Source organism: Nelusetta ayraudi, unplaced genomic scaffold (assembly GCF_046127955.1).
Source record: "Nelusetta ayraudi isolate G7.1 ecotype Tasmania unplaced genomic scaffold, CSIRO-AGI_Nayr_v1 ptg000022l, whole genome shotgun sequence".
NCBI lineage: Eukaryota > Metazoa > Chordata > Actinopteri > Tetraodontiformes > Monacanthidae > Nelusetta > Nelusetta ayraudi.
In genome coordinates, this window is record NW_027466072.1 from 5,654,316 (window position 1) to 5,681,614 (window position 27,299).

Sequence of the window (27,299 nt, forward strand, 5' to 3'; positions counted from 1 at the left end):
ACACTGCTCTGTTCAATCCAATCAAATGTCGTTGTAAACGATCAGAAGGACGTCTTTTTCAAGTGCATTTGTTGTTGTCATGGCAGTGCTGAACCAGCTGGAGGAGCTGCTGAGTGACATGAAGGCCGACGTGACCCGGCTGCCAGCCACGCTGGCCAGGGTCCCGCCCATCGCTGCCCGCCTGCAGATGTCAGAGAGGAGCATCCTCAGTCGGCTGGCCAGCAAGGGCACGGAAACGCACGCACCCCCGGTCAGCATCGACAAATATTTATTCTTTTTTTTTTTTTTTTTTTTTTTTCTTAAACGTCTTTGTTTTTTTGAGCACAAGCACTTTCAGACGCAGGACGGCTGCAGGCTGAGACCTGCACGAGCTGCCTGCACTCAGTGGAAAAGTTGCACGTGGATGAAAGCCAATTAAACGCAGCCTCTCCAAATTGTTTTGTTTTCAATTTCTCGCCGCAGCTGCTGAGTCAATCCAAGTCCAGTTGTTTCTTCTATTCTTGACATTCCTCTCAATCGCTACTCGTCAATAAAAAGCACCTCTGCCCCGATGCAGCCCATACCTCCGGGACCCTACGCGACCCCGCACAACTACGGCGCCCCCTTCACTCCGGCCCCTCCGACCGCCCTGCACATGGGAGGAGCCAACTACAGCCAGATGCCGCCGGGATCCTTCATATCAGGTCGGTGTCTGAAGCTTCGCCCAGTCAAATCTGGACAAGCGGCAGCTTCAGTAGAATCTGTGTTTTTAATTTCACACCGAGTATTTCGCCGAGGAGGAAACTTGGCCTGCCAGTGCAAGTGCTGCCCGTGCGTGCGTGCGTGTCTGTGTGTGCGTGCATGTGTGCTTGCGTGCGGAACACGTGCTTGTCTGCTTGCGCTGCAACCAATAATGGCAGACTTCAAAGGTGTAATACCGGCCGTAATTACGCTATTGGGAGTAATTAACAGAAGAATGGCAGTCTGTTTCTGCTGCTCGACACTTGGCGCTGTCAGGTCCACCTGGATTTATGGTTCTTTGTGAAGGTGCTCTTGCAATCTCGCCGCAGACGCCCCTGGCATGGAAACTGATTTATAGCTTAGCAGACGAATTTAACCTGTTCAACGTTGCTCTGTTGGTAAATGAATGTGTTGAGGTCTTGTTGGGTGTTTCTTTTGGTCGGGGAGGACTGATGGACGTCTGTTTGAAAAGGGACGTTTTGTGGAAACATTCAGAGCTGCATTTTCCTTGCGGGCGCAAAGCAAAACGCGAAGGGTTGAAAATACACAACTTTCCTTCTATCTATGGTGCTGTTTTTCTGTCTCAACTTCAAAAAAAAAAAAAAAACCCACGTTCTTCCCAGGACTGAAGCAGAAGACACTCCTCAACATTCTCAGCAGCATGTTCTTTTCTGGAACTGGACCAATTTTCCCCGGATGACCATGAAACAATCTCATTCATGTTTTTTTTTATTTTTTTGTTTTTAGTTCACTCAAATATTTTCTAATAATGATTTGTATCTCTGGTCTGTGAGCGAACTCCCCAGGAATGAAAGAATCCACTTTTCACTTCTTCTGATTGCTTCAAGTCATAAACTGATCAAGCTCAGCAGTTTTTTTTCAGGAGGCTATAAACAGAGGGCTAAACATGATGGTTTTTTAAAGGTTGTTTGGATCACATACACTGTAGTGTGTCATGGAAATAAGGACCTAAAATGACGCGTGTGCTATCCGTGGAAATGCAGCAGGTCATGAGAGTTTCGTCAGTCATCGCTGGAATCTCAAATGACACAATCAGAAATTCTCTGTTGGTAAATGTCGTTTCAAAGGAGAAGTGTACAATGTTACAAAACTGGTCGCACACAGTTTGGATGATGCGTTTTTGAGAGAAGAGGAGTCTAATAAAAGACTTGTGTTACATCATGAGGTCAAAGTTTATGAAATGGAATTGAGAACTTCTCTGTTGAGGAACGTCATCCTGGAAACACCCTCCACATCATTCTTTCAACTTCCTCTACAAAAAAAAAAAAAACATTTCTGGCAAATCAACATCATCTTGACCTTTTTGATTACAAAACTGGTGTGTGTCCACTTTTTATTAGGGCTTTATTCACTATTCCACTATTATTCAGGTTTGACCTTACAGCCATGTGGCTGGAAAATTGATAGGAAAGATGCGAGAGAAGGCGGGTCAGTGTGATGGATGATGTAGCTGCGGTGGCCTCTGCAGCCTCCGTGTGTGTGTGCAGATGTTTGACAGAGCGGACATCAGCGCTGCAGAGTCTCCACCGCACGCTGGCACGGCAGCGCACATCCGTCTTTAGGGACCCGATCACTTGGCAAGTCGCAATCGGCAGAAATGCCTCCAGCATCTCAGGAATCCCATCTTTATATGGTAAGGTCGTTGCAGACAAAAAACAAAGTGGGAATTGGGTATTTTGGCAAAAAAAAACCCCGAAGTTTAACCCTCGAGTCTAATCCTGAAATATGCGGAACGGAGAACTCCCCGGTGAAACACTTTGAACGGCGCCTTTATCTCTGGCGGCAGCTCACGTTGTGAAACCTTCAAAGGGTCCTCGCTGGAATAAAAAAAACATCTGCAGCGCCGGTTCAGATGTGGCTGCCAGATAGACACCTGAAATAGACATTACCCGAATCAAACAGGAACGTGCTGCGCTCTATATTAAGGCATTTTCATCGCTCAGCGAGCCCCAGCCCTCCACAGTCGGCCCGCCGCTGTGTTGAGCAACAGTCGGAGGCCGTCTGCTGCGCTGCCTTCACGGCCCCCGACCGGTGTTTTACATTTGTCCGGCTTCTGTTGCCCATTGAGAATCTTCAACGACTGTCTTCCCCTTCCGCCTGTGCGAAGTCGTGGATGCCGACGGAGGCAACCTGTGCCCGTCTGTGCCCAACTTTACCTGGCTTCTGGATAACGAGGCAGCAGCACGGCGGCGAGCGCTGGATGCCACAGTAGCGCGGGAGAACTGAGTGACAGTTTTTTTTATTTGTTTTGAAATTCCAGATGTTCCATTGAGTTTCAAGTCGGACGTGTGGAAGCGTTTTCGGCTTCCTCGTGTCATGAGACAGGAAAGAAGAGAATGTGACAGGCAGCCATCACGCAGACGCTGCCAGAGCAGCGCTAATGCAGCTGTCCTGCTGCACTTTCATGGACGTTCAAAGCTTAATCTTTATTTAAAACACGCCGACTGCGATTCATTTGTCTTTTAATCGCTCCGCACCGCGGTCTGCCCTGCACTTGTTCCGTTAAACTGAGCCTTTCACGCTGCAGCTCTCCGGTTATTCGCTCACCGTGGACGCTCGAGGCTCCGGCCTCGTGCTCTCTCGCTCGCTCGCTCACGCTGCGTATGTTTAAATAGCCGAGATAATTGGCAAAACCACAGATATGCCCCGAAAAACCGCGACACCCTGCATTCTGAGCGCCGCGCCTGCCTCGCGCTCACTGTATCTCGATTTATGTAATTGCAGGCCAAGACATCTGTCGAACGCATTGCGTTTTGGAGAGCCAGAGCCTATCTCTGAAAATGTCATTATGCTCGGCCCGTCTGTGTCGAGCCGTGCCAAGAAAGAAAGAAAAAAAAAACACAACACACACACACACACACACACACGGAGTCCGTGCCGAGGTATTTTGAGAGAGGCCGGCACCGCAGAGAGAGTTTGGTTGTGTAAACGTCGTGTTGTGACTTGTGAAGTGGCAGAAGGCTGGGCCCCGCCGCTCTCTGTTCAGAAATAGTCGTGCGCCGGTTGTGTTACTGCGTGTTTTTTCTTTTTTTTTCCCTGCCCCCCTGCCCCCCCCTTCCACCGGCTCTGCGGGGGCCTTCTTGCAGCCCAGCGCTGAGCCGCTCGGCCCAGTCTGATTCCACCCTGAACTCTGGCAGGGCGCAGGCACGCATAGCCAACGCTCACGCACACGTTTTGCAAACTTGATTGGGGTCGCGCTGCTCCCAAAACCTTTTTTTAGGCTCGGCGGGGAGAAACGGAGAGAGTGAAAACAACACAGTCGTCTGATTTCTGCGCGACCTCTGAGATTGTCTCCATCTCCTGAGGAAAAGCTCCCTCCCTGAACACGTTCGAAAATATGCTGGACTCCCAGCCGCTCTTCCTGCATCCACAACATCAGCTGCACTCCGTGAACTTTCCGGAACACTGTGGCGATGCGTCGATTGTGCCAATGGAGGTTTGATTTCTGCTTTTTCTCCATCTGAGACAATCTGATATCTGGTGAATTAACGTGGATACATTTCACATGAGCATGTGGTGAAGAGCCAATAGAACAGGCATGGGCAAACTACGGCCCTGGGGCCATTTGTGGCCCTTTTAGCTTTTTAATCCGGCCTGCCAAACGTGAAGAAATTAAATGAATTGTCAGTAAGTCTTAAAATAACTGTATTCCATCCACTTTCAGTGTTTTCAGAGTCATGTTTAACCTTTATTTTACCAGGAAAGTCCCATTGAGATTAAAAATCGACTCTTTTCCAAGGGAGTCCTGGAGTCCTGACTATTTCAATAAACAGCTAAATACTGTGGACCTTCAAAGACACAGACTTTGTTCCAACGCTTTTGTTCATTTTTATTTGACATTTAAGCAACATGTTGGTCTACATATGTCTGAATGATATATTTTTTCCTCCTATGAGGTGGGTCACCAAAACACTCCCATCCATCTGCTGCTGCTCCGGCCCCCTCTGTCGTATTTTAGAACCCATTGTGTCCCCACCAGTCAGAGAGTTTGCCCACCCCTGCAATAGAAGGTGTTGGGGGTAAAACTTCAGAAGTAACTGGACGATCCTTCTGTCCAAAGCAGGAGTCACCAACCTTTTTGAACTACAGAGCTACTTCATAGGTACTGAGTCATATTGAAACCAAGGCAGCCAGTTTGCTACACTCTCCTGAAATAACATATTTTCTCAGTTAACCTTTAGTTAAGTGGTATTGTGATCTATTTGAAGACACTGATCGCGTTAATGAGTTCTCAATAGCTATCAACAATGACCCAAAAAGGTTGGATGAAATTGAATTTCAGACGCAGCTCAACGAGTGGTGCTATTTTAGAACAGGCCTGCGTGGGGCGACTCATGTGGTCCTTGGGGGGCCACCGTGCTGGTGACTAAAGTGCCTCACAAACCAGGTTTGGTCCTCTTAATTTAGGCTTCTTACTTACTACTGAGAGGTCACACAAACTTCACATCAGCACCAGTTGGCTGCCAGCTTGTCAGGAACATGGTGTCCATTCAATGGAGCCCATTCCACATTCCTCTTTTAATGTGAAAGTCCTTCTTGTTCTGATCAAACTGCAACTGTAGCAGGATTCATGTTGATCTCTTTGGCAGCAGCCACCACTACGACGCTCAGTAGCTTCTTCCGCTGGGGTTTCCAAGCAGCTTTGGAGCTGTGGCTTCTCGCTCTCGCACACCTCCTGCCTCTTTGTCTGTTGAATGACACTGACTATGATTGTGGTATCCAATGAAAAAGACTGATCGAAAAGCGCTGCCTGCGGGAGGTTGGCACGCCGGACGAGCTAGATTCCAGAGCTGATTCTGAGCGATCTAGCAGCCAAGCTTAATCCGGAAAATTGCATTCTGGGATGCCCCGTTCCTGCCCAAGTCGACTCGACTGCCACGGAAAAGCTCGTCCGCGGTAACAAAGCGGCAAAACACTTCCCCCTCCCTCGTGCTTAGACAGCGTAGGTGGCCCTTCAAGTGGAACAAAGCAATTCAAGCCCTCACGACTGCAAGCACCAGCTCTGAGCTGCGACACCGACCCTTCCACCCCTCAACCCCCAACCCCTCCACCTCCTCCACCACCAATCCCCCACCCACCCACCCACCACCACCACCAGGCCACCTCCAGTAGCTGAACTCATCTCGCAGAGAAGGGAGGCAGACTAGACACAGGGGAACCAACTTAGAGTGTGACATTATCCTGCACCCCCCACCCCCCTCCACTCCACTCCGAGCCTCCACTACAGTCTGCCGCTTGTCTGCCCCCACAGAAGCTGCCGCTGCCGCCGCCGCCGCTGCTGCTGCTGCTGCTGCTGGGGCCACCGGGGGAGCCGCTTGGGGTGCCTGCGGAGGGCCGGCCGCTGCCTGCCAGAAGACCAAGGAGCACGATGTGGTGCAGCGGCAGCGGGTGGTGGACCTGTGGAAGGACGGCAAGTCGGAGGGCGCCATCGGGCTGGAGCTGAGGATGCCCAAGTCCACCGTGCACAGCATCATCGTCAAGTACCGCCTCAGCAACACGGTGGAGAACCTGCCGCGCAACGGCCGGCCGAAGAAGCCCTGAGTGAGAGGCGCCTGAGGAGGAGGAGGAGGAAGTGTGAACAAAACAAAAAAAACTGGACGGCGAGGGCTGACGAGGCCGCGTGCATGAACAAGAAACAAGGGGAAAAAAACCCCTGAAAAAGTCCAAGGAGGGAGCAGTTTGACACGGCTGGAACACCAGGAATAAAAAGGGAGATTTAAAGCCCCCAACAGGTGGATTGAATTAAGACAAAGAGGCCTGTGGGTGAGGGTGAGGGTGGGCATGAGGGTGGGGGGGGGGGGCACAGAAAAAAAATCGGGAAACATTGCAAATAAGTGCAGCACTTTAATCCAAGAGAACGAACAATCGATGGGAGGCGGAGGGAGTCCAAAAGCAGGAGGTGAAGAGCTGGTGATCAACACTAACCATGGTGAGGGGGGGAGGGGGAAGGGGAGATGACCTGCCTGGAACAAACAGACTCTCGTATAAATAGAGAAGGCACCGCTGGAACCGAGCCTGAAACCTTTTGTTTGTGGGTGCAGATGTCTGGATTAACGTGGAAGGACGAAGAAGAAGAAGAAGAAGAAGAAGAAGAAGAAGAAGAAGAAGAAGCAGAAGAAGAAGGAAGGAAAAAAAGAAAAACATGCTAATGCAATTAGTGGTTTGAGGAATTCAGATACGGAGGGAAAACGCAATGCAACAAAAAAATGGATTTGTTTTTTTTTTCTATGAGTTTGAGACTTTTTCTACCTCTGCGGGGAAAGACCCCCCCCCCCCCCACACCACCCTACCCCCACCCCCCCATGGATCCATCCATCATCGGCCAGTCCGACTGAACTCGAGTCTGTCCCCTCGCTCCGACCCCGAACTCCCTCATTCCTCCGTGGCCCTCCACTCCTCCGTCTTTCCCCTTTTCTCATGCGCACTCCCACGCACGTGCATGTGCGCGCCTGCAGACCTCACACACAACCAAGAAAACCTGCAAAGAGCCTAATTCATCTGCGACGGCGCAGGCAGATGAAATCCAAGCTCGAAATAGAACGACTAACTCGACTCCTGCGAGTCGAGCACAGAGGGGTGGGGGATGTGGGGGGCGTCGGGGGGGCAGGCGTGGGGGGGGCGGGGGAGGGAGGGGAGGGCAGAAAAAAAGAACTTACTTCTAAGTTTAAAACTTCCCATGGACTCGTTTGGCCGAAACATTCCTGAGCGGAGCGCAGGAGTAACAACCGCAGACGTGAAACAAACTTAGACGTTGCCTTTATCCATCATTTCAGTAGCATCGTTAGCCCGACTCACTGTAAGGGACTGATTTTGAGATCTGTACTGTATTAAAGCATTTTTACAATTTAACAGTCAACATCGTTTCTGTTGTTGTTGTTGTTGTTGTTGTTGTTGTTGTCCGGGGGTCATTTGAAGGGGAAAATCACTCCATTTTCCATTTTTGAGCCTAATCACAGCCAACATCAGCATTTATGAGCCGTGCTCCCCCAGAGCTAAAGACAGGAAGAAAGATGGGGCTCACTTTGAAGCCCGGAGACACATTTTTTGGTGTCTTCGTAGCTTCTTCTTTGGGACAGTGTGATGGATTCCACGTCGGAAAATGTCCCCCTGATCGCTCAGAAAATAAAACACTCTGGTCTGTGTCATCAGTTTTCCTAGTTTGCGCGCATGTGTGTGTGTGTGTCCTGCAGCTGTACATCAGCAGGACACCTCAGACTTTAGTTGGTTTCTGGAAGGGAAGCAAGGTAAAGTGTTGCACAGTCACACGTTTTTTCCAGAGTTTTTTTTCAAGAAATGAATTTTCCTATTCAGCTTGAAAGAAATCAAAGCTCTTCATGAAGGTGCGGCCTGAAATGAAAACAATGGAGATGTGAGTTTGTCTTTAGAAAAAGCACCTCCGCTGTGATTGCGAGAGTTTTGCCAGTGGTGCTTCTGTTAACAGGCTTCCACAAAGAGTTGAGGAGACATGTATGTTATGTTGTATCAGAAAGCGACAGACAGTCTTCTAAATACTGGTCGGTAAGAATGATTTAAACGGTTTTGCATCTGTCGTTAAAGAGATGGCTGCTCCATATATCAGCTGTACTCAGAACTGAGAGACAGGCTGATGAGCTACTTCCACATTGTAGCTTCTCCTGCTAACAATGCTAACAGCAAAAATGGATGCATTTATCTCAGTTTTATGACTTGCAGCCGATTCAAACGTGATCATTCCCACCCGACATTCTGACTTGTGATGTAAACACAGCGTCTTAAAAAAAATGAGCGCAGTTATGACTTTGCTAATGAGTTTTGCTTTGCTTGGCAAATCAATCACATCACAACCCATCACAACAATTTGGCAGCAGTTCCTGCTGATCCTCTCCAATTTCGTACTTCTCTCAACACAACATTTTGCTGGTTTGCTCCAGTTTTCAAGTTCTGCTAAAACCAAATTATTGCCTTGGTCCGATTATGACTGGACAACTGAAGTGCATGTAAATGTGTTAGTCCGACTAAAATCGAACTTTGAGAAGTCTGATTGGAGTCAGAGATTGATTGGTTCGATTGGAATTGCCGCTCGTAGTTACTTCCTGGTGGCGCTAAACATCTTCACAAGTCCACAAAGTTTCTCGAATGATCTGCACGTTATTCGGAAATTGTCTCTTCATTGTGTTTACAACGCTAGCAGTGTGGTTAAAGCCAGTGGAGGTGATCTTGCAAGGGTTAAATGGGCTAAATGCAATAAGACTCACTGCTTGGGTAATGGAGTGAACTTGCTGGTGCTCTGTGGGGTGTTTAGTGTACAGTGTGTGATCTTATTTTGTAAAAATGCGGTGCAGTTTAACCGTCTAAAATTATTGCCGCTAATAATAAGTAAGCCCAGACTCGGCCAAGTGTTTTCACGCCAACAGTTAATACCAAAACCATTTTCATCACTCGCATCTCACTTACTGGGCTGCGACACGCGCACAACACGCACACACACATGCACGCACCCCACACACACTGGGGGACATGGATGTTCCTGCCAATTCTGTCTTCTAACAGCGCGAACCCTGATTGATGACCTCCACTTTTGAAAAACCATTGCAACACATGGATACACGCAGCTCTCTGCAGCTCTCACTTGACATCCAAGTCCAAACGGAGCCTCTCTGCTCTCCGCTCTCCGCTCTCTCACTTTTTACTGTTAGCCGCTTTTCTCGCCCCGTAACGGTTCAGACGCAGGAGGTCGTTTCTGATGAAAGGCTTTGGCACGGCTTCCCTCACGCGAAGCTCCTCGGCGAGCGTGTTCTTGTGCCAAGATGGCAGCGTCTACGTCTGTCAGATAGCAGCAGGACCTACAGCAGAGAGACACTGGCGGTCATGCCAGCCAGGAAGGTTTTTATTGCCGCCTTCTTTTTTCTTTCCAGTTTGTTTTTTGTAAATAAAGTGTGGTTGTAAAAAAAAAAAAATCTAAATTCTTCTTCTTCTTCTTCTCCTTCTTCTTCTTCTTCTTCTTCTTCTTCTTCTTCTTCTTCTTCTTCTTCTTCTTTGATATGATAGGTCCAACATGCAATTTTGGGACTGGCAGACGTAAAATGTTGCCTCCAAGTGTGGGCTTGTTGGATTTATTGTATTTAACCGTAGCTGCAATTATCGCTGCCAACCTAATTTGGGAGCAGAATGTGTTCATTAGGCAGCAGATTTGGCTGCAGGCTCGCGGGCCACGGTGAGAGACGGAGGAGAAGGTTGGACAAAGTCGAGCCGTTTGATTTGGTGCCAGAGGGAACGTGGACCACAATGGCTTTTTCTTGTGCTCGGCAGGTTTTCTTCTCAAAGGTCCCGTCAGACTATAAAATTCACTTTGGCCAAGGTTTTATAACAGCGATGATGTGTCGTGTCGCCTGCCAGTGAGTCCAGTCCCCGAGAAGGCCAAAAATCCATCTTTTACCTCTTATGCTTGCTCAGCTTTCACAGAAATGTTGCGCTGAAACACATCATTCTGGAAGTTTGGCGCCCTGTGTGATGTCACAAGGGGCATGGATGCATCTCCCAGGTTGGCCACGATTTCCCCAACCAGGTTCTGGCTGCTGAGACCACGTTCTTGCTGCCTTTTGTTTGTTAGTCTTCCAAACACATTGAATGCTGAACAAAGCACATTTTCTTTTTTTGTTTTCATTTTCATTCCAGATAAATCGAATTGATTGGATGATTTATTGTGTGTGGCTGCTCTGCTACACACTGGCATGAAAAACACAGGGTTAGAGCTCGAGACCTTTCATCAGGCAGAAGAGCGACTCTGAAAAAACATAACAGCTTTTTAAAGCTATGCAAAGTTGTTTTTTTTTTTTGTTTTTTTTTCTCGTACAAATGGATCTCTCATCATCATGTCACATTACATGTTTTGATTTTGTACAAAAAAAATGTTTCAGTTCAGGCAAATGTGCACCAAAAATACAATTTAACGAATTGATTTTTAACACTTAATCCAATGGTAGCAGGTTTTTAGAAATGCAATGTACGATGCGATAGAAAGTGAGTTTTTTCTTCTTTCAAACGGAAGCAATGGGAATTGTGTTGGACTTTGACCCCAACCCTAAAAATATGTGCCCTCTAGTGGATAAAGTGCAAATAAATACGTGGCGTGAAGTCTTTGTAAAAATGTCTTGCTGGAATATCAGCAGTCAAGTCTCTCATTTCTTCTCTCCTGGACTCGTTTTCCTTTTGAATCGTTCCCCTTTTTTCCTCTTTCACATTTCCCTCCTTTCCCTTCTCCCTCTCTCGCTCTTTCACCCGCTCTTTACCTCCGTTTGTTTTTGCTCCTTTATCAGATATTGTCTGCAGACGCACACCGCCGTACACTCTCCAACCCTGCCTCTCCTCCTTTTCCCTTCCCTCCATCCCCTCTGCCGGCCTCTCCTGGCTAAATGCCATAAGTTTTCCCATAAGTGGTCCCCTCTCTGGTCTCACACACACACACGCACGCACACACACACACACACACACACACACACGCACACGTCTTCAACTCAATACTCTCCTTATCAAGCCTTTTGATCTGCACAGTGGTGTTATGACAGTTTATCTTTCCCTGTGGCGCGAGTGAGTGAAGCGCACCGTTAGTCCGCTTCCCCGGCTTTGTTTTGAAAGGAGCGCTGGACTGGCAGTTGCACTCCCCGAGCACATTCACCGCCGTGCACAACTGTGAGAAGCACGGCCGCTCACTTTTTTTGCCGGCCAGCTGTGGGTTTGTGCAGAAAGATGTTCATTTTTTCTATAATGCCTGTGTGCGGGTTTTTGTTTTTTTGTGTGTGCGTGTCTGCGGCTTCCCCTGGCCCGGATGTGTGTGTGTGTGTGTGTGTGTGTGTGTGTGTGTGTGTGTGTGTGTGTGTGTGTGTTTTCACTGCAGGCCTCACTTTTCTCCAGGTTATTCTGGGGTTTATCACTATATAGACCAGGTATGGGCAAACTACGGCCCGGGGGCCCATATGCGGCCCATCAAGCTCTTTCATCCGGCCCTCTAAACTTGAAGAAATGATATTAGTAGTCAGTGAATCATAGAATAGCTGCAGTTCAACAATGTTGCCTGTGTTTTAAGAGTCATTTCAATAAAGAGCAGATTACTGCGAGGCTTCAAAGACACTGATTCTGTTGGAACTTTGCTTTTGCTGATTTCAGTTGACGTTACAGCAACCTTTTCTAGATATCCCATGATACATGAGGTGGTTCACCACAGCACTCCTTCCATCTGCTGCCACTCCGGCCCCCTCTGTCAAATCTCAGAACCCACTGTGGCCCCACCAGTTGAAGAGTTTGCCCACCTCTGGTCCAGACAGACTGTGGAGATGATCTGCACTGTCGCCGCTTCATGATGTCAGTCGTCTCATTGAACCTCGTCTGTCGTCAACGTTGCCGTTCCAACGCTTCAGACACGTTTCATTTAAAGCAAATCTTGCACTTTGGCTGCAACCTGAGCCGCAACAGACGTGAGATGACAGACAGGTTTCCCGATCAGCACCAACTATCAACAACCACACTTCACTACCAAGTCCAGTCAAGTCCAAGCCATTTCCCTCCTTGATTTAATGGACTATAAATCACCTTTAATTTTTCTGGGTCAGACGTTATTTTTTTTTTTAGAAACATTTCGTTCCACTGTTTCGGGAAAACTCCATCGTGAGAGTTGTGTTACAAATAATGTATCTGGCAGCACCAAAGGGTAGTAAGAAGCGTTGTTGGTTCTGAGGTTTTCCTTTTCTTTTAAAGCCAATATCATAACCCATTATTTGTTCTAAAAATATGGTTTAGAATTAAAGTCGAATCGTCTTGTTGACCCAGATAAGATCTTTTCTCTTTTTGAAACCCTAAACTGTGTAAATGATTTACGCAAGCCAAGTCTTGCGACACACCTCAGCCGCCCTGACAAAGTTTGTCCTTGGAATTATTTTCCACACCACCCACTGCCTCAGATATTTATAGAAAGTGCCTCTTTCAACTACTGGGAAAGCAGTAGTCCTCGTATTTTTAGCGAAACCTTCATCGATCTTGTAAGTGGACGCCATTGTCTGGAATGACGGATCATCTCTGAAATCTCGCTGGACGAGCTGCTGGATCCAGCTGCTGCAGTTGTTACTGTTAAATCCAGCAAATCCCCGGCCGCTCATTTGGAAATAAGGGTTGTTTTTTGTAAACAGCAGGTTCTCCTCCGGTGGCTGCAGTGTTTTAACTGAAACTAAAGTTCAGAAAATAGGCAGACTATGCAATGTTTATCTAATGAAAGCACAATGGCCAATATCTGACCTCCTGTTGATGACCACATGATTATTTCTGATCCTAAAAGTGAAGAACAGTTAGTCGCAGTTGCCCCAAAGGGATTTAATGAGGCGGGGCCTGCAGGTTTGTCTCACTGCTGAGGTTTTCTCTCTTCTGCTTGTGTCGGCAGTGCTGAACGGGCCTCCCATGTCCGTGAAGAAGGAGCGCGAAGCCGAGATGTTCGTCCACCGGCGGGAGCAGCGCAGCGGCGAGGTCATCTGCATCGACGACTAGGCCACGCCCCCCACACTTCACGCACGCGCCCGCCCCTGCCCCACACTCACCCTCCCACCCCACTCTGTCTCCAACTGAAGCCACGTCGGCTTCAAAGACATCCAATGTCTTCTGGTGGAAGTATTCTGGAAGGTGGAAGTATTACGCGCACACACACACACACGCTACACAACCGCGCACACACACCCCTAATACACGCGCGCGCGCACACATGCACACACACACACACACACACACACACACACACACACACACACACACACACACAAGCACTTGCAGTAGAATACAGTTACAGTTCATGTTGTCTCATAACTCCTCATGACCTTTTCTTGTCTGCCTCAAAACCATGATACTCCTCAAACGAGGCCTCCTCACACAGGCCCCTCCCCCCCACCTCCTCCTCCTCCTCCGCCTGCACCTGCTCCTCCACCTCCCCCTCCTCCTCTTGGGAAGCGTCTCACCTTATCTACTCACGCAGAGCGTTCAACTCCCGTCAATCTAAGAAAACCTTTAGATCTCACAATAGGTCATGTAACCTTCCTCCTCCTCCTCCACCTCCTCTTCCTCCACCTCGTCCTCCCTCACCTCCTTCTCTTCGCCTGGTTTTTAGACTCCCGACAGGAAGCTGCATGCAGAAACCGCCGCCGCCGCCGCCGCCGCGCTCCACCTCCCGAAGCATGCTGTAGTCACAACACTGCTGTCTTGTGGAAGAATAGAGAACAAGCAGAACTAACGGCGTCGAGCCTCCAGTTGTTTCGATACTGTTTCTAAAACCTCAGTCCAAGCAGCTCCAAGCACAGCGTTTTTGGTTCACCCTTTTCTTTTTCTTTTCACAAACGGTACCTGTTCAGATTAAAAAAGAAAACCACCCTGCTAAGGTGTGATACGACAATTCTATTCAGGACTCAGTCAAGCGTTTTAAGATTGGCCATCCCCTCCCTCCTTCTCCTGGGTCTTGTACAGAGCTTTCGAGGTATTTTGGGGGGGTTTGTTTTTAGAAAAGGCCTCATAACGATGCTATTTTTCGGAAAACCTCCTTTGAATGTTTATAACCTTTCATAAGCAAGTCAGTGTTAATAAAACCTATCGCTCTCCGCAGCCTCCTCTTCCCCTCCCCCAACGTCCATCTGTGACTCCTCCTCCTCCTCCTCCTTCCTCTTTCTCTTTTTTTGTTTTCTCTGTTTCCCAAGTTTCTATTTCTTTCTACGGTATCCTGTGATATGTTTTGCATATTTAAAGCGGCTCATTCGTGTTCTCTTGTGTTTCTATCCTCGCGGTTATGAGTATCGTCGTCGTCGATGTTGCCGTTGTTTCTCGCCGTCGCTATTCGAGAAAAAGCTTCTACCAAAAGAGACTTTTTTTGTAATGAAAAATTTCGAAAAAGTTACAGTACACGTACACGTGCGACACACGATGCACCTCCTCCTTTGCCATGGTTGTGCTGTAATCAACATTGGAACGCTAACGAAGAAGTTGAGCTAACTTCTGAGGTAGATATGTAACTTTCTTTCTCGCTTACATTTTAGATTTTGGGGCTTGCAAATCACATATGCATTTACAGAATACTGGCCATATGTAACCCGAAATGCTTCTCTCGGCAAAAAGGAAATGTATACTCTCTCTAACCCCAACGCCAGGTACGTTATTGGTTATCGTTTGGAAATCCATTTTATATACGTGCTCAATTAAAAACGCCTTAATAAACAAGCTGAACAAATGTAAAGTCATCGCACTTAATTAAGAACCTGATGTCAACATGTAGTCCCAGCCTGATTTATGTTCAATTTCAAGAATAGCTACTGTAGGATTATTTCACCCCCCCCCCACACTTCCCAGACATTTTACGCTATTAACTCTGTTCTCTTTTCCAAATCATCTTTCATACGGAGATTTTGCAACCCCCGAACTAAAATGTTGTGTCATATAGCACTTTTCCCTCCCTCCCTTTTACTTTGTTCTCTCTTCAGACTTTTTCTGTTCATTTTCTGGGTATTTTGTCACTGTGTATTTAGTGGTGCCGATCAAATGATGAGTGGCAGTGAAATAAGTCAATGATGACACATCTCTTTTTCTCTTTTTTTGTTTGTAATAAAACTGAATGAAATGATAAAACAGCAGTGATGCATTTTCTATCTATCTATCTATCTATCTATCTATCTATCTATCTATCTATCTATCATATTTTCATTACTGAAAAAATATGACTGGCAATGAGATACTCAAATGATCCTCGAAATTTACTCAAAAACTTCAACATATTTGAAGTATACCTCCTCTAGAAAATCGTTTTTCATCATTTTATTACTTTATTAAAAAACAAACAAAAATAGGATGTCCAGGACAGGGCATGCACCCAGGAGACATCCTGGGAAAACGTTTGGTCACCCTAATCTACCTAAACCCATGCCACAGTTCCCCTTAGCCTTGGTTGCTCAGTGTTAGTATTTAGCTTTTAGGACAGATAAGTCCCATTGAAGACCCACAGCTAAAGCTACACATCCCTCAGAACCTCATCTCACGAGCTATTGTGCCAAAACCATCCAAAAGCCAGCAGCAATTATTTGAATCAGCCCCAAAATAAAAATGAAAAAACAAAACAAAACATTTTTTAATACCCACCAACCCAAGCTCCACTTTTGTTTTGCACCATTTGTGAACTGTTTTAGTTCGTGAAGACACGCAAGATTCTCGTTAATGCAGCTACTAGTTGAGCTAGCTAGAGTTAGCATATACATTACTGAAGATTTTCAGCCATTTGCTTTTGCTGGACATTACAGGGAAAGATTTATGTCGCTGTCACGCCAGGTATCACGTCAGAGTGAGCTGCTGTAGAATTATCCACAAAACTTTTTGCCTAGTACTTTATTTCACTCCCTTATGTTTTATCAGTTAAGTCCAGAATTCAAATGTCAACACAAGTGTTTCAGCAGCCAATTTAGTGTAATCTGAAATAAAATGTGTCAGATATTGAAGTTATGATATTATTCACCTGATATCACATAAAAACAAACACCATGTATTTGGCTTCCACTTTAAAAGTTCTCTTTGCAGACTGGAAAGTGTCCTTTTAAATGCAGTGCATGCTGCTGGAAGCAGGAAGAGGTCAATGTGGGGGAGCCGTGAGAGAGATTTGAGGATTCAGTGTCTCCCCTTCGCTGGGCCTTTAACCAAACCCTTCCTCATACACACGCACACTCTGGAGGAGAACCTCGCAGAACACACGGTGACTGATTCATGACGGCCAAAGGTGAGGAGTCATCGCGCTCTGCTGCTCAGAGCGGACCGATGCCACCCACTTCACTACGGACTCTTATCTTCGGCCTCATGGCTCCTCAGCCGATGCTTGCAAGCTAATCACACATAATACATCGTGACTTTCTCGAGGCGAATGCTCCTCCTTTTAGTCCTTGTGCTTCTAGAGTATATTGTTTGTATAAGGAGACAGGCAGACATATGATTATTTCTCTAGATCACTGCCGTGTGTATATAAATGTGAAAATTGCTAAAATGGAATGTAAAACAAAAATAGAATAATATGTGCAACAAATTAAAGTTAAATTTGCAGACTTAATAAGTTCCAGGAATTAAATCAAGGCCCAGCGTGTGTTTATCTCGATTAATTGCAGTTGTTATTCTGAAACTCCCACAGGAGAGCTGAGGTAAATTTGTGAGACTCATGAGATGAAGACATAGATAAGGTGAATGTATGTTGTTTTCTTGTTATTTTTTCATAATCCTGGCTACAGTTAACCCTTCAGAGCCTCTCAGCTTATTGAAATACAAAATAGTGACTTTAGAATCTTTGGCGCATCAACCCGAAAGCTCTCCTTGACAATTTACGACTCCTCAACTAATATTTGGTTTTCTGTTTTAAATGTGATGCTCACTTTTGTCTTGAGAAACCTGAGTTGGCTTCACTACAATGTAATGTTACCAAAAGTGCCACCCTCTAAAAAGAACAAGAAAAAAAAAGTTTATTTGTCATTAGGATGTGCTCAGAAGAAATGGCACAGCATACAGCATCATCTCACGTAGACATTTTTGAGAAATACTGACAAGGTTTTTCCAAGGTGGTAATAAACTTTGACATTTTAAGAAAATAGGAATCAGGGCAGGGAGGTATGTTAAAGTGTGTGTGTGTGTGTGTGTGTGTGTGTGTGTGTGTGTGTGTGTGTGTGTGTGTGCGGGCGCATGTGTAGAAAAACACGCTTTGCCCCTCCGCACACACACACACACACACACACACACAGTAGACTTCCAGCTATGTGGTTCAGGTTCAGATTCAGGAAGTGGAAATTTAGACGGCTGCTGGTGTGTGCAGAGGACACTCAGGGGATTTGGTGTGTGTGTGTGTGTGTGCGGTATGATCGGTGCTGACAGGGAATTATGAGGTGGACGGGGGGGCAGAACGTGGCAGTGGTGGTTGGTGAGGACGACTCAGATGCCAAATGCCAGATTACGAGAGAAATCACACAGGAAATGATAGACTCAGAATCAGACATTCTTTTTTCTTTTTTTTTTGAAAACGTGAACGTTTGGCTCCAATTAAAAAAGAAAAAAATAACAAGACGTCCCTGCAGTAAAGTGCCAAGGAGAAAACCAATGCGGTCAGTCCACAAAAACTACTTATAAACAGGAGTGGGAGTGCTGAAGCCACGGCTAGAAATACACCCTGTTTGTGTCGTCGCAGGGAGTATTACAGAACGTGGCGACGGCATGTGGGAGAGTCAACACTTTGCCTTCTAAAAAGAGATTAAAAAATAACAGTCTCTGATGAGATTGGTAAACCAGTGGCTTGACGTTTAAGGCCCCATATTTAGCAATAATTATTTTCATCAATGTCTTCTAACAATAATATGTCTCCTTCCCGTCAGTGAGCTCCCGGGTAATGTTGGAAAAGTCTGTCCTTTCGCTGTTTTGCTCGCTCAACGTTTCAGAGAGCGTGCAATGAAACGCACTCCTGGAGATCATCTGTGTTGTCCTGATGTCAGAAAGGGCATTCGCACATCTCTGGATATCATTGACCGCCATGTTTCTGTCCCCCTGCAAACATTTGAAAGGGCCAACAAAGCCACAATTTTAGCCAAAAGGCAACTAACTTTTTTTTTTTTTTTTGCAGTAGGCTGTAAACACCGGGTTAAACATGCTACTTTCTGGTGATCCACAGGAGTTTTGGTTTTTTTGCTGTAGTATCTTGGATAACTTGCAAGGCTGCTAAGTTGAAGCAATGAGGGACCTTTAAAGGAAAACAAAACTTTTTTTTAGTGTTCTCATCGAGTGATCTTGACTCCTTCCAGAATAAATTATTCATTTTCTTTTGCTTCTAGACTCCCAGTGAAGACTTTCCCCCAGAGGACATAAACACACAGTTTAAGATTATTTACTTTAGAGCACCAATATGGTCACATGCAATGAAATCGCATTATATTTGGAACAAAAAAAAAAAAATCATTATTCCCAGAGGAGTCATCCTAATGACGTTTGTGCATTTTCTTTATTACTTTTCTTCTTTCACTTTGGTTTTTGTGCAGTTATCTGCAAAACAAACTCCCATGAATTGCACTGGTACCCTGGGCTCACTGCTAATTAGCTGCATTGCTAACACACCAGAAATAACATGGTGGGTCTTCATTTGAAAAATAGTGAACTCAGTCAAGTGGGTTATTTATAAATCTTATCAAATCCAAACATTTTTTTTTTAAAGGAAAGAAAAGAAAGATTTAATTGAACGTGTGCTATGGCTTTAGAAGCAATAAGGCCTCTCCAAAATCAGTTGGACAATAATCTGATGATTTAAAGCCTGCCAGGAGGTGATAAGAAGAGAGAGACTAGGCTGTATTTAAAGTTACAGTTCACTCCAAAAGTATCACACAGAAAAAATAGCTCTCTCTCTCTCTCTTCAAAAAAAAAAAAAAAAAAGACATTTTAACTGTAAAAAGAACAATATTTTTGTATAAAATGTTCCCTTTGTCTCGGTCGACTCCAGACTGTGTATAAAAAGTGTTTATGTACAAAGGATTTAATGAAAAAGCAGTACTTTCACACCACAGCATCTTTTATATAAAAAAAAAAATCAGTATAAAAATGTTTGATTCTTTGGGTTTTTCACAAACAAACAGAAGCTGCTTTGAGTAAGATATGGTTTATAGTGTCGGGATCAGACGGCTGCAGATGTGCCCTCGAGACATCTGCGATATAAAAGTGGAAGGTGCATGCACAGCTTTACTTTCAGTCTAATAAAAAAAGAGTGTAAGCACAATTTATTACATGATACAAAGGTTACGGCGATTGTCCGGGGTCATTTTTCTCTCTATACGAAGCCCCCCCGACCTCCTCCCCCTCCTCGTCCTGACCGAGCAGCTTCCATCACATCTGTTCTCCCGGCAGACACTCGTCGAGGAATTTCATCCACTTCTTCTGGCTCCTGGTTTTAATCCAAAAGTCTGTGTTTTTGCGTTCCAAAAGGGCTCGGCTGTCCAGAGGAAAAAATTCCACAACAACTTCCACAAATGTCAGGTTTGTCTTTCAAATTAACGTCTTGTGGGAAGCGGTTGTGCTGATGCGATGCTAGCCGCTGCCCATGAGTGTTTTCAATACAAGGGAGAAGTTGGCAGAGGGTGATGAGGGGTGGCAGAGTAAAAGTTCTCTCCGATGAGTCCCAAGGCCTCGGGGCTTTAGTTGACTTTGAAGATGCTGAAGACGTGAGGCGAGGCCGAGGGGTTGCCCATCATGTGCAGCCTGAAGGAGGAGCCGGTGATGGCCTGCAGCTCCGTGCCCCGGTCCAGCCGCAGGAGGCCCGACACCTGGCACGGCTTCAGGAAGTGGAAGTTGTGAGGGCCAGCGGACGGGGTGGTGCCGTATCCCTCGATGCACTGCAGCTTCTGAGGCCGCTGGCCCCGCGTCACCACGTCCAGCTTCACGTACTGGGACTGCTGCTCGTTGAAGAGCACCTGAGGAAGCGGAGGACAAAGGCTGTCAGGGCCCCGGAGCGCACAGGAAGAGCTGGCTGAGGCTCTGGCTCCTCTCAGCCTTGCGAGAGCTGAACGCTGACCAGGTTCACCTCAGGATTTCCACAGTCGTCGCTATCGCAGTCCCATCGCCGGCCAGATTTTCTCCAGACCTCCGTGTCTGGCTACAGAAGATCGACTGAAACCTGAGATGCAGCCATGCACTGTAGTGTGACTGACGTTTTTTCAAAAATAAAGCCTGTTTTATATAAAACCCTGCGAGATAGGAAAACTGTGGCTCCTTCTCTATCCGATGCTGCAAACAAAAGGCTTTGGACCCAGCACTTCTGTTTTTGAGTCTAAACCTTTTTCTTCTTTTTAAACCACTGCTTTGCTATCAAAATCAGCCTCTCTTTTGTTCACAGCAGTGGCGTATTTCATTCTGTGACGACTACAACAATCCCCCCCCCCCCCCCCACACACACACACAGGAATTTAAATTGCAATTCAAGGGAACGCGGAGGTTCAACTGATAAACGGGAAACAATCCACCAAAAAAAAGGAGGTGAAGCTGCATTGCCACTTTACAGCCTGAAGAAGGCAGTAACCCAACAAAAAAGAAGGGCAACCGCTTTAAAAGGAGGTAAGATGAAGAAGAGAAACATGTCCCTCAGGCCCCATCCACCAAAGAAAAACAAATGCCTGGTGAGGAGTTTGCATCAAGGGGAACATCTTCATAAGCATTTAGATGCGTCGTCACCTCAGCCAGATTCCTCAAATCCAGCCAAGAAGTCAAAAGTGCACCTGATCTCGTCAGCTGGCAAACACTTTGGGGTGGTAAGTGCAGTTTAGAATCCTCTGTTTACACTGTTTGTTAGCTTGTAGCCTCAAGTGTCAAAACACATTGTTCGTGGGCATGGAATGTACTACGTTCACAATCAGGTCTGAGTGTCTTCAAATTTCAATCAAGCACAAACGACTGAAAATTAACTTGCAGGAAGAAGAAAAATAGGCTCGTCGTACTTAATCTTGTGTTTCTTTTTCTTTCTTTCTTTTAAAAAGTGAAATTATAAATACTCTCAGATGAAACATATACGTCTTGGTGAGCTATGCAAAGAATGTTTTAAAAACACAACATTTTACAAATGCACAAGTTTTGAGCTGAGGTGGTCGTCAAAAATATTTGATTGGATGCATTGTAAATTTAAATATTTAATTTTTTCATTTTAAGAGAGAGCGGATTCCCGGCCAGAATTATAGATTTTGGTGGCATTTTGTCGTTCACAAATTGAAGCTTGCTGAACTCCAAACCCCAGCAGGACCTCACCTGGCAGAACAGGAAGTAGACGCCTGCTTTCTCCACAGTGAAGGTGCCTTGTTCTTTGTTGTACCTCACCGCTTTGCTCATATTCAGCGTCCTCTCCTCCCAACCTTTTATCACACCACCCTCTCCCACTGACACACACACACACACACACACACACACACACACACACACACACACACACACACACACACACACAGCAAAGATTAATAACTGCGCAGACAACATTTTGACAGGTCATTCTTGGCCTTTAGGACTTACCTTGCTGAGAGGAGACTTTGGTGACTGGTGGAAAAACGCATTGAAAGACCGACAGACAGACAGACAGACAGAGAGAGAGAAGGAAAAGTCAATTAATATTTTATGGGTGCAATCGTATAGGGGCATATGATTGAAACCACTTCAGCAGATGCTACTTGAGATGGCCGTGAGCGATCTGCCAAGCCACTTACTCTCAAAGTGAGACGCTGCTTTCTTTCCACTGCCGCTCCTCCCGCGCGCCGTCCCCCCTTGGTGGAAAAGGCACGGAAAGGGGAGAGAAAGTTTGAATGGCAGGAAGAAAGAAAATTCATCTGCGGATAAAACAATCACTCCCATCTGCATGGCTCTAATAACATGGTGTGTTAATTTGCAGCCATTCGTCCTCAACCTGGCTGCTTTTTAACGCGGTCAGCAGATGGACGGAGGATTTCCTTTCACGTGCTTCGACTTATTTCCCCAAACTGTTATTTTCAGTCGGGAGCGTGTGCCTGTTTTCAGTTTTTTTTTTCTTTCCTGCGGGGGCTAATCTCAGTGCCAGCTGGTCGCAGTCAACTAGAAAATACAAAATGCAGGGAAGACAGAGGAGAGACGGAGGGAAGGAGGATGGAGGGATGACTGAGAGTGTGTGTGCCGGGGACAGAGACGGACAGTGGGGAGATGGGGGGAGGGAGGGAAAAGTAAATGAGAAGTCTTTAACTGCAGCCTTGCAGAAACAAAGCCGGGGGACACTAAATAAGAGAAATGAAGTGCCGGAAAAAGAGACTTGAGGAGGTCTTTGGCTGCGGCGTGACCCAAAACCGTTGATCAAGAACAGAGTGAGGCGATGGCGACGAGGACGAGGCCCACTCGGATAAATACAATAAATAAAATGTGGCGCTAAAAGGGGCCGGCGCTTCAGAATGCGCGCCCTTGTCCTGCTGCAAAGGTTTATTTTAGCTCGGCGACGAGGCCGACAGCGAAGAGCGATTTCAGACGCAGATACAACTCCAATACTGTATATATGAGCTGTGAACTGCGCACTTCATGCACCCAGACAGGAGCGGCCAAACACCGGGGGCCCAGCCTGCCACACAGGAATATCAAGTCCCCCCGCTAAAATAACTCACTGGTGGGTGACCCTGTAGATTTAGGATTTTCTCCGGGGCCGAGCAGAAAGCCCTGAGGCCCGCCGCAGTTTCCTGACTCCGGGCGTCAGTCGCGGGGCGAGAACACAACAGCAGTGTCCCGCTGGAGCGCTGCGCTACAGGGGTCCTCTCACAGTAGAAGGAGCCGTAGGGGCTCAACAAGCCTGGAGGAATGTTTCCCAAATTCATTGGATTTAGTCGAATGAAGAGCCAATAAAGTGTCTGTCGAGAGTTGGACGGGGTCTTCTAAAGCAACCAGTCAGATTTCTGTTTACGGCCACTTTTGGCACATTGTTGGTGTTGTGTGGTGAGAGCCAATGAGGAGTGAAATATTAGAGGAACTTTTCACAAGGAGAAGCCTTCTTGGTTATTCTCCCTCGTTCTTCTTTTCATGTGAAAATGACGTCTTGTTTTGATGAAGCTGCATCACCAACAGCATCAAGCTAATCCTGTTAGCATCAGCTAATGGAGTCACTTCCTGTATATCTTCTATTGTCTTCTCATTTTTTATTTTTTTTTTAAGAGAAGTTAGCAGCAATTTCTTTCATGCGTCACTCAGCAAAATAAAGTGTGGTTGGCAGCTTTTGTAAAATTGAGACCAACAGATAAAAATTGAGATTGGAGTTTTGGCGAGATGAATGGAGGAGATTTCAGAATTAAAATCTCACAAATCCAGCTGCTTTGCGAAATTGTTTTTCTTTTCTTTTAATAGGCACGCGTTCCAAAGAATTGTTTAATGCTATTTGGAAGATGAAAAGAAAAACTATTTCTTGGATATCACCGTAGATACTTTGGCAACTGGTCCACCTCTTTGAGTGGGTCCATTCCTCCAAATATTAGGCAGCCGCTTCACCCAAAACCCAGCGTAGAAAAGCGTCTGAGGGTCCACTGTGAGACACAGCGTCGGCAATCGAGTGATCCCGTGACAGTGACGCAAGTGCAGGGCTATAAATGCCGCAATGACAGGTCATCAAGTGTCACCGCTTTCACAACAAATCATAGCTGTGTCAATCGTGCGTTTGGCCCGGCGGGGGCGGAAAAGAAAAAAAAGGATCAATTCCGCTGCCCAGAAGCGTGCGACAAGGCCCGGCCGCCGCGCCAGCTGGTTTTTCTGGGCTCAGAGGGGCCGCTCGCTCTGGTCAGACCTGTAATTTCTCCCGCAGCCTTCCAGCTGCCTACTTTTTCCTGTGTCAACTTTTAGCAGCGGCTAGTGCCTGTGGCCCGCTAGACCTGACCAGAGTGGCATGTGGGCCGAGAGGAGGCCAGCGCCTGTGTTAAATGTCCTGCCCAGAGAAATAAAGAAAGAAGGAAAGGAAGAAAGACAGAAAGAAGGGGGGAAAAAAAGGCCGGCGAGCAAGAGTGCAGTCGGTGTGTATTGTGTCTGCGCTGATTTTGTGGGGTGGCTGAGGAGCAGAAAAGCTCTATTTGCACTACCGTCTCTTTTCACTCTCTGTCCCACCAGCAGCTCTCTCTTCTCCAGGATCAGCTGAACAATGGCCTTCCTCTGTGTGTTGACCTGTTGAATGGAAAGAGGAGAGTGAGTGAGAGAGTGAGAGAGAGAAAGAGAGACAGGAGCGAGAGGGACAGGAAAAAAAAATGCACCATTAACAAACGTCCAATAAGATTATTATGACTTTTCGCTGGCACGGCTCGAGCGCAGCCACACATGGCCTCTTACAGCCAACCACATAAACAGAATGGCCGTTTCCAGTACCCTGCCTCCCTCCCTCTGCTGCCATGCTCGCTGCAGCTCGGTCTACCACTTCCTTGGGGGACCGGTTGCGACACCTAATGCGTGTTTTTAGTGCTTTGCATTCCTCGCATGTCTTAACTCCCTTTCTGGGAAAGAAATGATTTTTGTCAAGCCAGCAAAGTTTCTCGTGCCGCTTGGCCCCCGCGGCCCCGCTGCCAGGCTCCGAGGAGGCCTGAGTGAAGGAAGAGGAGCGGCGGCGGCGGCGGCAATGGCGGCAGCAGCAAGAGGAGAGAGAGTGTTTAAATTTACTGCTACTGTGGAAATGGAGGCAGCGGGGGTTGCTATTCACTCTCCAGACGTTCAACTCGCTGGCTCTCATCAGGAGTTGGCCAACGGTCAAATGGACAGAACAGGGCCCCTTGGGAAAGGCTCCAGCATCAACACTCCACGTGTCCAATTTAGGGGTGTTTGTGTGTGTGTGTGTGTGTGTGTGTGTGTGTGTGTGTGTGAGAGAGAGAGAGAGAGAGAGAAGGAGAACTTGTGAGTGTGTGCATATTTGCTGCACTGTCAACATGATCCACCACCAATTTGGTGCAACCTGGTCTTGGAAAAAAAAAAAAGAAGTGAATTTAAAGGTGAAACTTTTGGTTCTGTCATGGGGATTAAAATCAGAAAAAATCCTGTGATGCAACTTCAACGCCGAGATTCAACATTTCCTGCGAGTGCGTGATCCAAACTTCACTTTGCACAAGGGCGCACGTGACTTTTGAGCAATTGTACGCAAGAGAACGAGAGGCCAAAGATCTCCAGAAGATGCAGGGGAAAAAAAGCCTAATGGGTGCCCGCGGTTCTCGTCTTTCTTCATCATACAGCCTGTTGTTTTTTTCTGTGCAAGCCTCTGCACAGTCAGTCACTCGGGGGCACGGGGTGCTCGCATTGCCAAGTAGCTGAGGCTTTCCAGTAAATTGAGATGAAACTGGCACCGTAGTAATTAAACGTGGCGGTGGGTGGTGGTGGTAGTGGTATGTGTCTGTGTGTGTGTGTGTGTGTGTGGGGGGGGGGGGGTTAGAGGCACTGGAGTAAGAAGAACTCGACCGTGCTTATTGGTAAGCAATTAAAAGTGCTGAGCTGAGGAAGGAGGTGAAGTGGACTAACGGAGTTATTGCTGCTGTAGGTGAAGGAGGGGGGGGGGGGAAGAGGAATTTTCCAGATACCTCCCGAAAAGAGTTTCCACAAAAGAAACACTCAGAGGGGTTTGAATCGTTACAGACGAGTAAACATATCAGTGTGTCACTAGTGGTGCAAAAAATAAGGCAGAGAGCAGCAGCAGCAGCAGCAGCAGCAAGAGCAGCAGCATTAACAGCAGCAGCAGCAGCAAGAGCAGCAGAAACAGCAGAAGCAGCAGAAGCAGCAGCAGTAACATCATCCACAGCAGCAGTAGCACCACCACATGCAGCAGCAGCAGTCACTAACCTGCTCCAGGCGGTCCTGCAGGATCTGGAAGGAGTGCGACAGGTCCCGGGTCTGTCTCCAGGTCCACGCCGTGAAGAGCGCGCTGCAGGCGGCCAGTGACAGCGCCACCAGGGCCAGGGACGCCCAGACGACCCGCAGCTTGCGCACTCGCCTCCTCTGCACAATCCGATGCATGGTCGGTGCGAGCGCCTCGCTACTGCTGCTGCTGCTGCTGCTGCTGCTGCTGCTCACCGCCGGGGACCCGCCGAGCGCCCCCGTTTGGTCTCCATTCCAGGGGGGTGCCGAGTCCCTCCGAACGCGCTGCCGTCCGAGCGTCCACACTACTGGCGCGGGGTTACGTGCGCGCGAGGGAAAGAGAAGGGGGGTAGAGGGGTCGACCTGCGACCGGCTGCGCGCGCTGGCGACTCTCGTGTGACCAAAAAGAAAGAAGAAGACAAAACCCAAAGTTGTGGAGGTTTAAATCGTCGAAAGGGTCGATCCGTCCCTCGCGCCGACCGACGCCGACATCCTGAGAGCGTTCGCTCCACTTCCAGGCGCGAGAGAAGCCGTGCGAGTCGCGCGCATCAACTGTTGCATCCTTCTTCTTCTTCTTCCTCGCGACTCGTTGACTCAGCGCTCCTGTCTTCCCTTTAAACGGCGCGCACTGCTGGGGGGCCACGCTGTATTAGACGGGCCAGCTCACGCACGCACGCACGCACGCACGCACACACACGCACACACACACACACACACGCAGACTTGAGGTGAACTCTCCACGCGTCCTCGTCTGGTTCTGGTTCTGGTGTCGTGCGGTCTGGTTCTGGCTCTGGTGTCGTGCGATGTGCGCAATTCTTCAGTAGAGAGGAAGTGAAGTGTGTGTGTGTGTGGGGGGGGGGGGGGGGGAGGGGGGGGGGGAGAGACTCTACGACGCGTCCGTTGCTCCGCAAATCACTTTCATCAGCTCATTTACATTTACGTGCGCGGCCGTAACATTTCTAACCACGCGGTGGCGATAGTGCACAGGAGTATAAACGCATCACGCTTGCTCTAATGTATGTACGGTGTGCGTTTTAGGACATCCACAGGTGTCAGACTTGAGTCTCAGCTAGTGTTGTAGTCAAGACCGCACCAATCAACTGAGACCGAGACCTTATCAAGACTAGAGAAGATCGAGGTCGAGACCAAGATCAGACAAAGACTGTAGATCTCAAAGTAAAAGTGCAACAAGACATAACAAATGACCAACA

The 27,299-nt window shown here is 47.3% G+C and overlaps 3 protein-coding genes across 9 annotated transcripts in view; 2 read left to right on the forward strand and 1 right to left on the reverse strand.

Annotated features, from left to right (window-relative positions):
* chd3 (chromodomain helicase DNA binding protein 3) overlaps window positions 1-15,363 on the forward strand; it is a 46,512-nt gene extending 31,149 nt beyond the window's left edge. For 5 of the 7 annotated variants that reach the window (XM_076028363.1, XM_076028362.1, XM_076028364.1 and 2 more), the window contains 3 exons: window positions 87-250; window positions 557-689; window positions 5,996-6,503. In XM_076028363.1, the coding sequence (XP_075884478.1) occupies window positions 87-250; window positions 557-689; window positions 5,996-6,282 (584 nt within the window). In that variant the 3' untranslated portion in view covers window positions 6,283-6,503. Of the gene's footprint in view, window positions 1-86; window positions 251-556; window positions 690-5,992; window positions 6,504-13,147 lie in introns of those variants that run through there. The other 2 variants (XM_076028361.1, XM_076028366.1) reach the window with 2 other exon arrangements.
* A 3,796-nt stretch (window positions 15,364-19,159) lies between these two features.
* On the reverse strand, window positions 19,160-26,380 carry tnfsf12 (TNF superfamily member 12). The gene is made up of 6 exons (XM_076028373.1): window positions 26,074-26,380; window positions 24,342-24,423; window positions 21,975-22,031; window positions 21,784-21,807; window positions 21,526-21,653; window positions 19,160-20,201 (listed from the first exon to the last, which is right to left on the reverse strand). The coding sequence occupies exons 1-6, from the start codon at window positions 26,245-26,247 to the stop codon at window positions 19,926-19,928; spliced, it is 741 nt and encodes a 246-aa protein (XP_075884488.1). The 5' UTR covers window positions 26,248-26,380; the 3' UTR covers window positions 19,160-19,925.
* LOC142889550 (low density lipoprotein receptor adapter protein 1) overlaps window positions 20,906-27,299 on the forward strand; it is a 28,443-nt gene continuing 22,049 nt past the window's right edge. The window contains exon 1 of the mRNA XM_076028372.1: window positions 20,906-21,035. The gene's annotated coding sequence lies outside the window, so the exon portion shown is untranslated. The remainder of the gene's footprint in view (window positions 21,036-27,299) is intronic.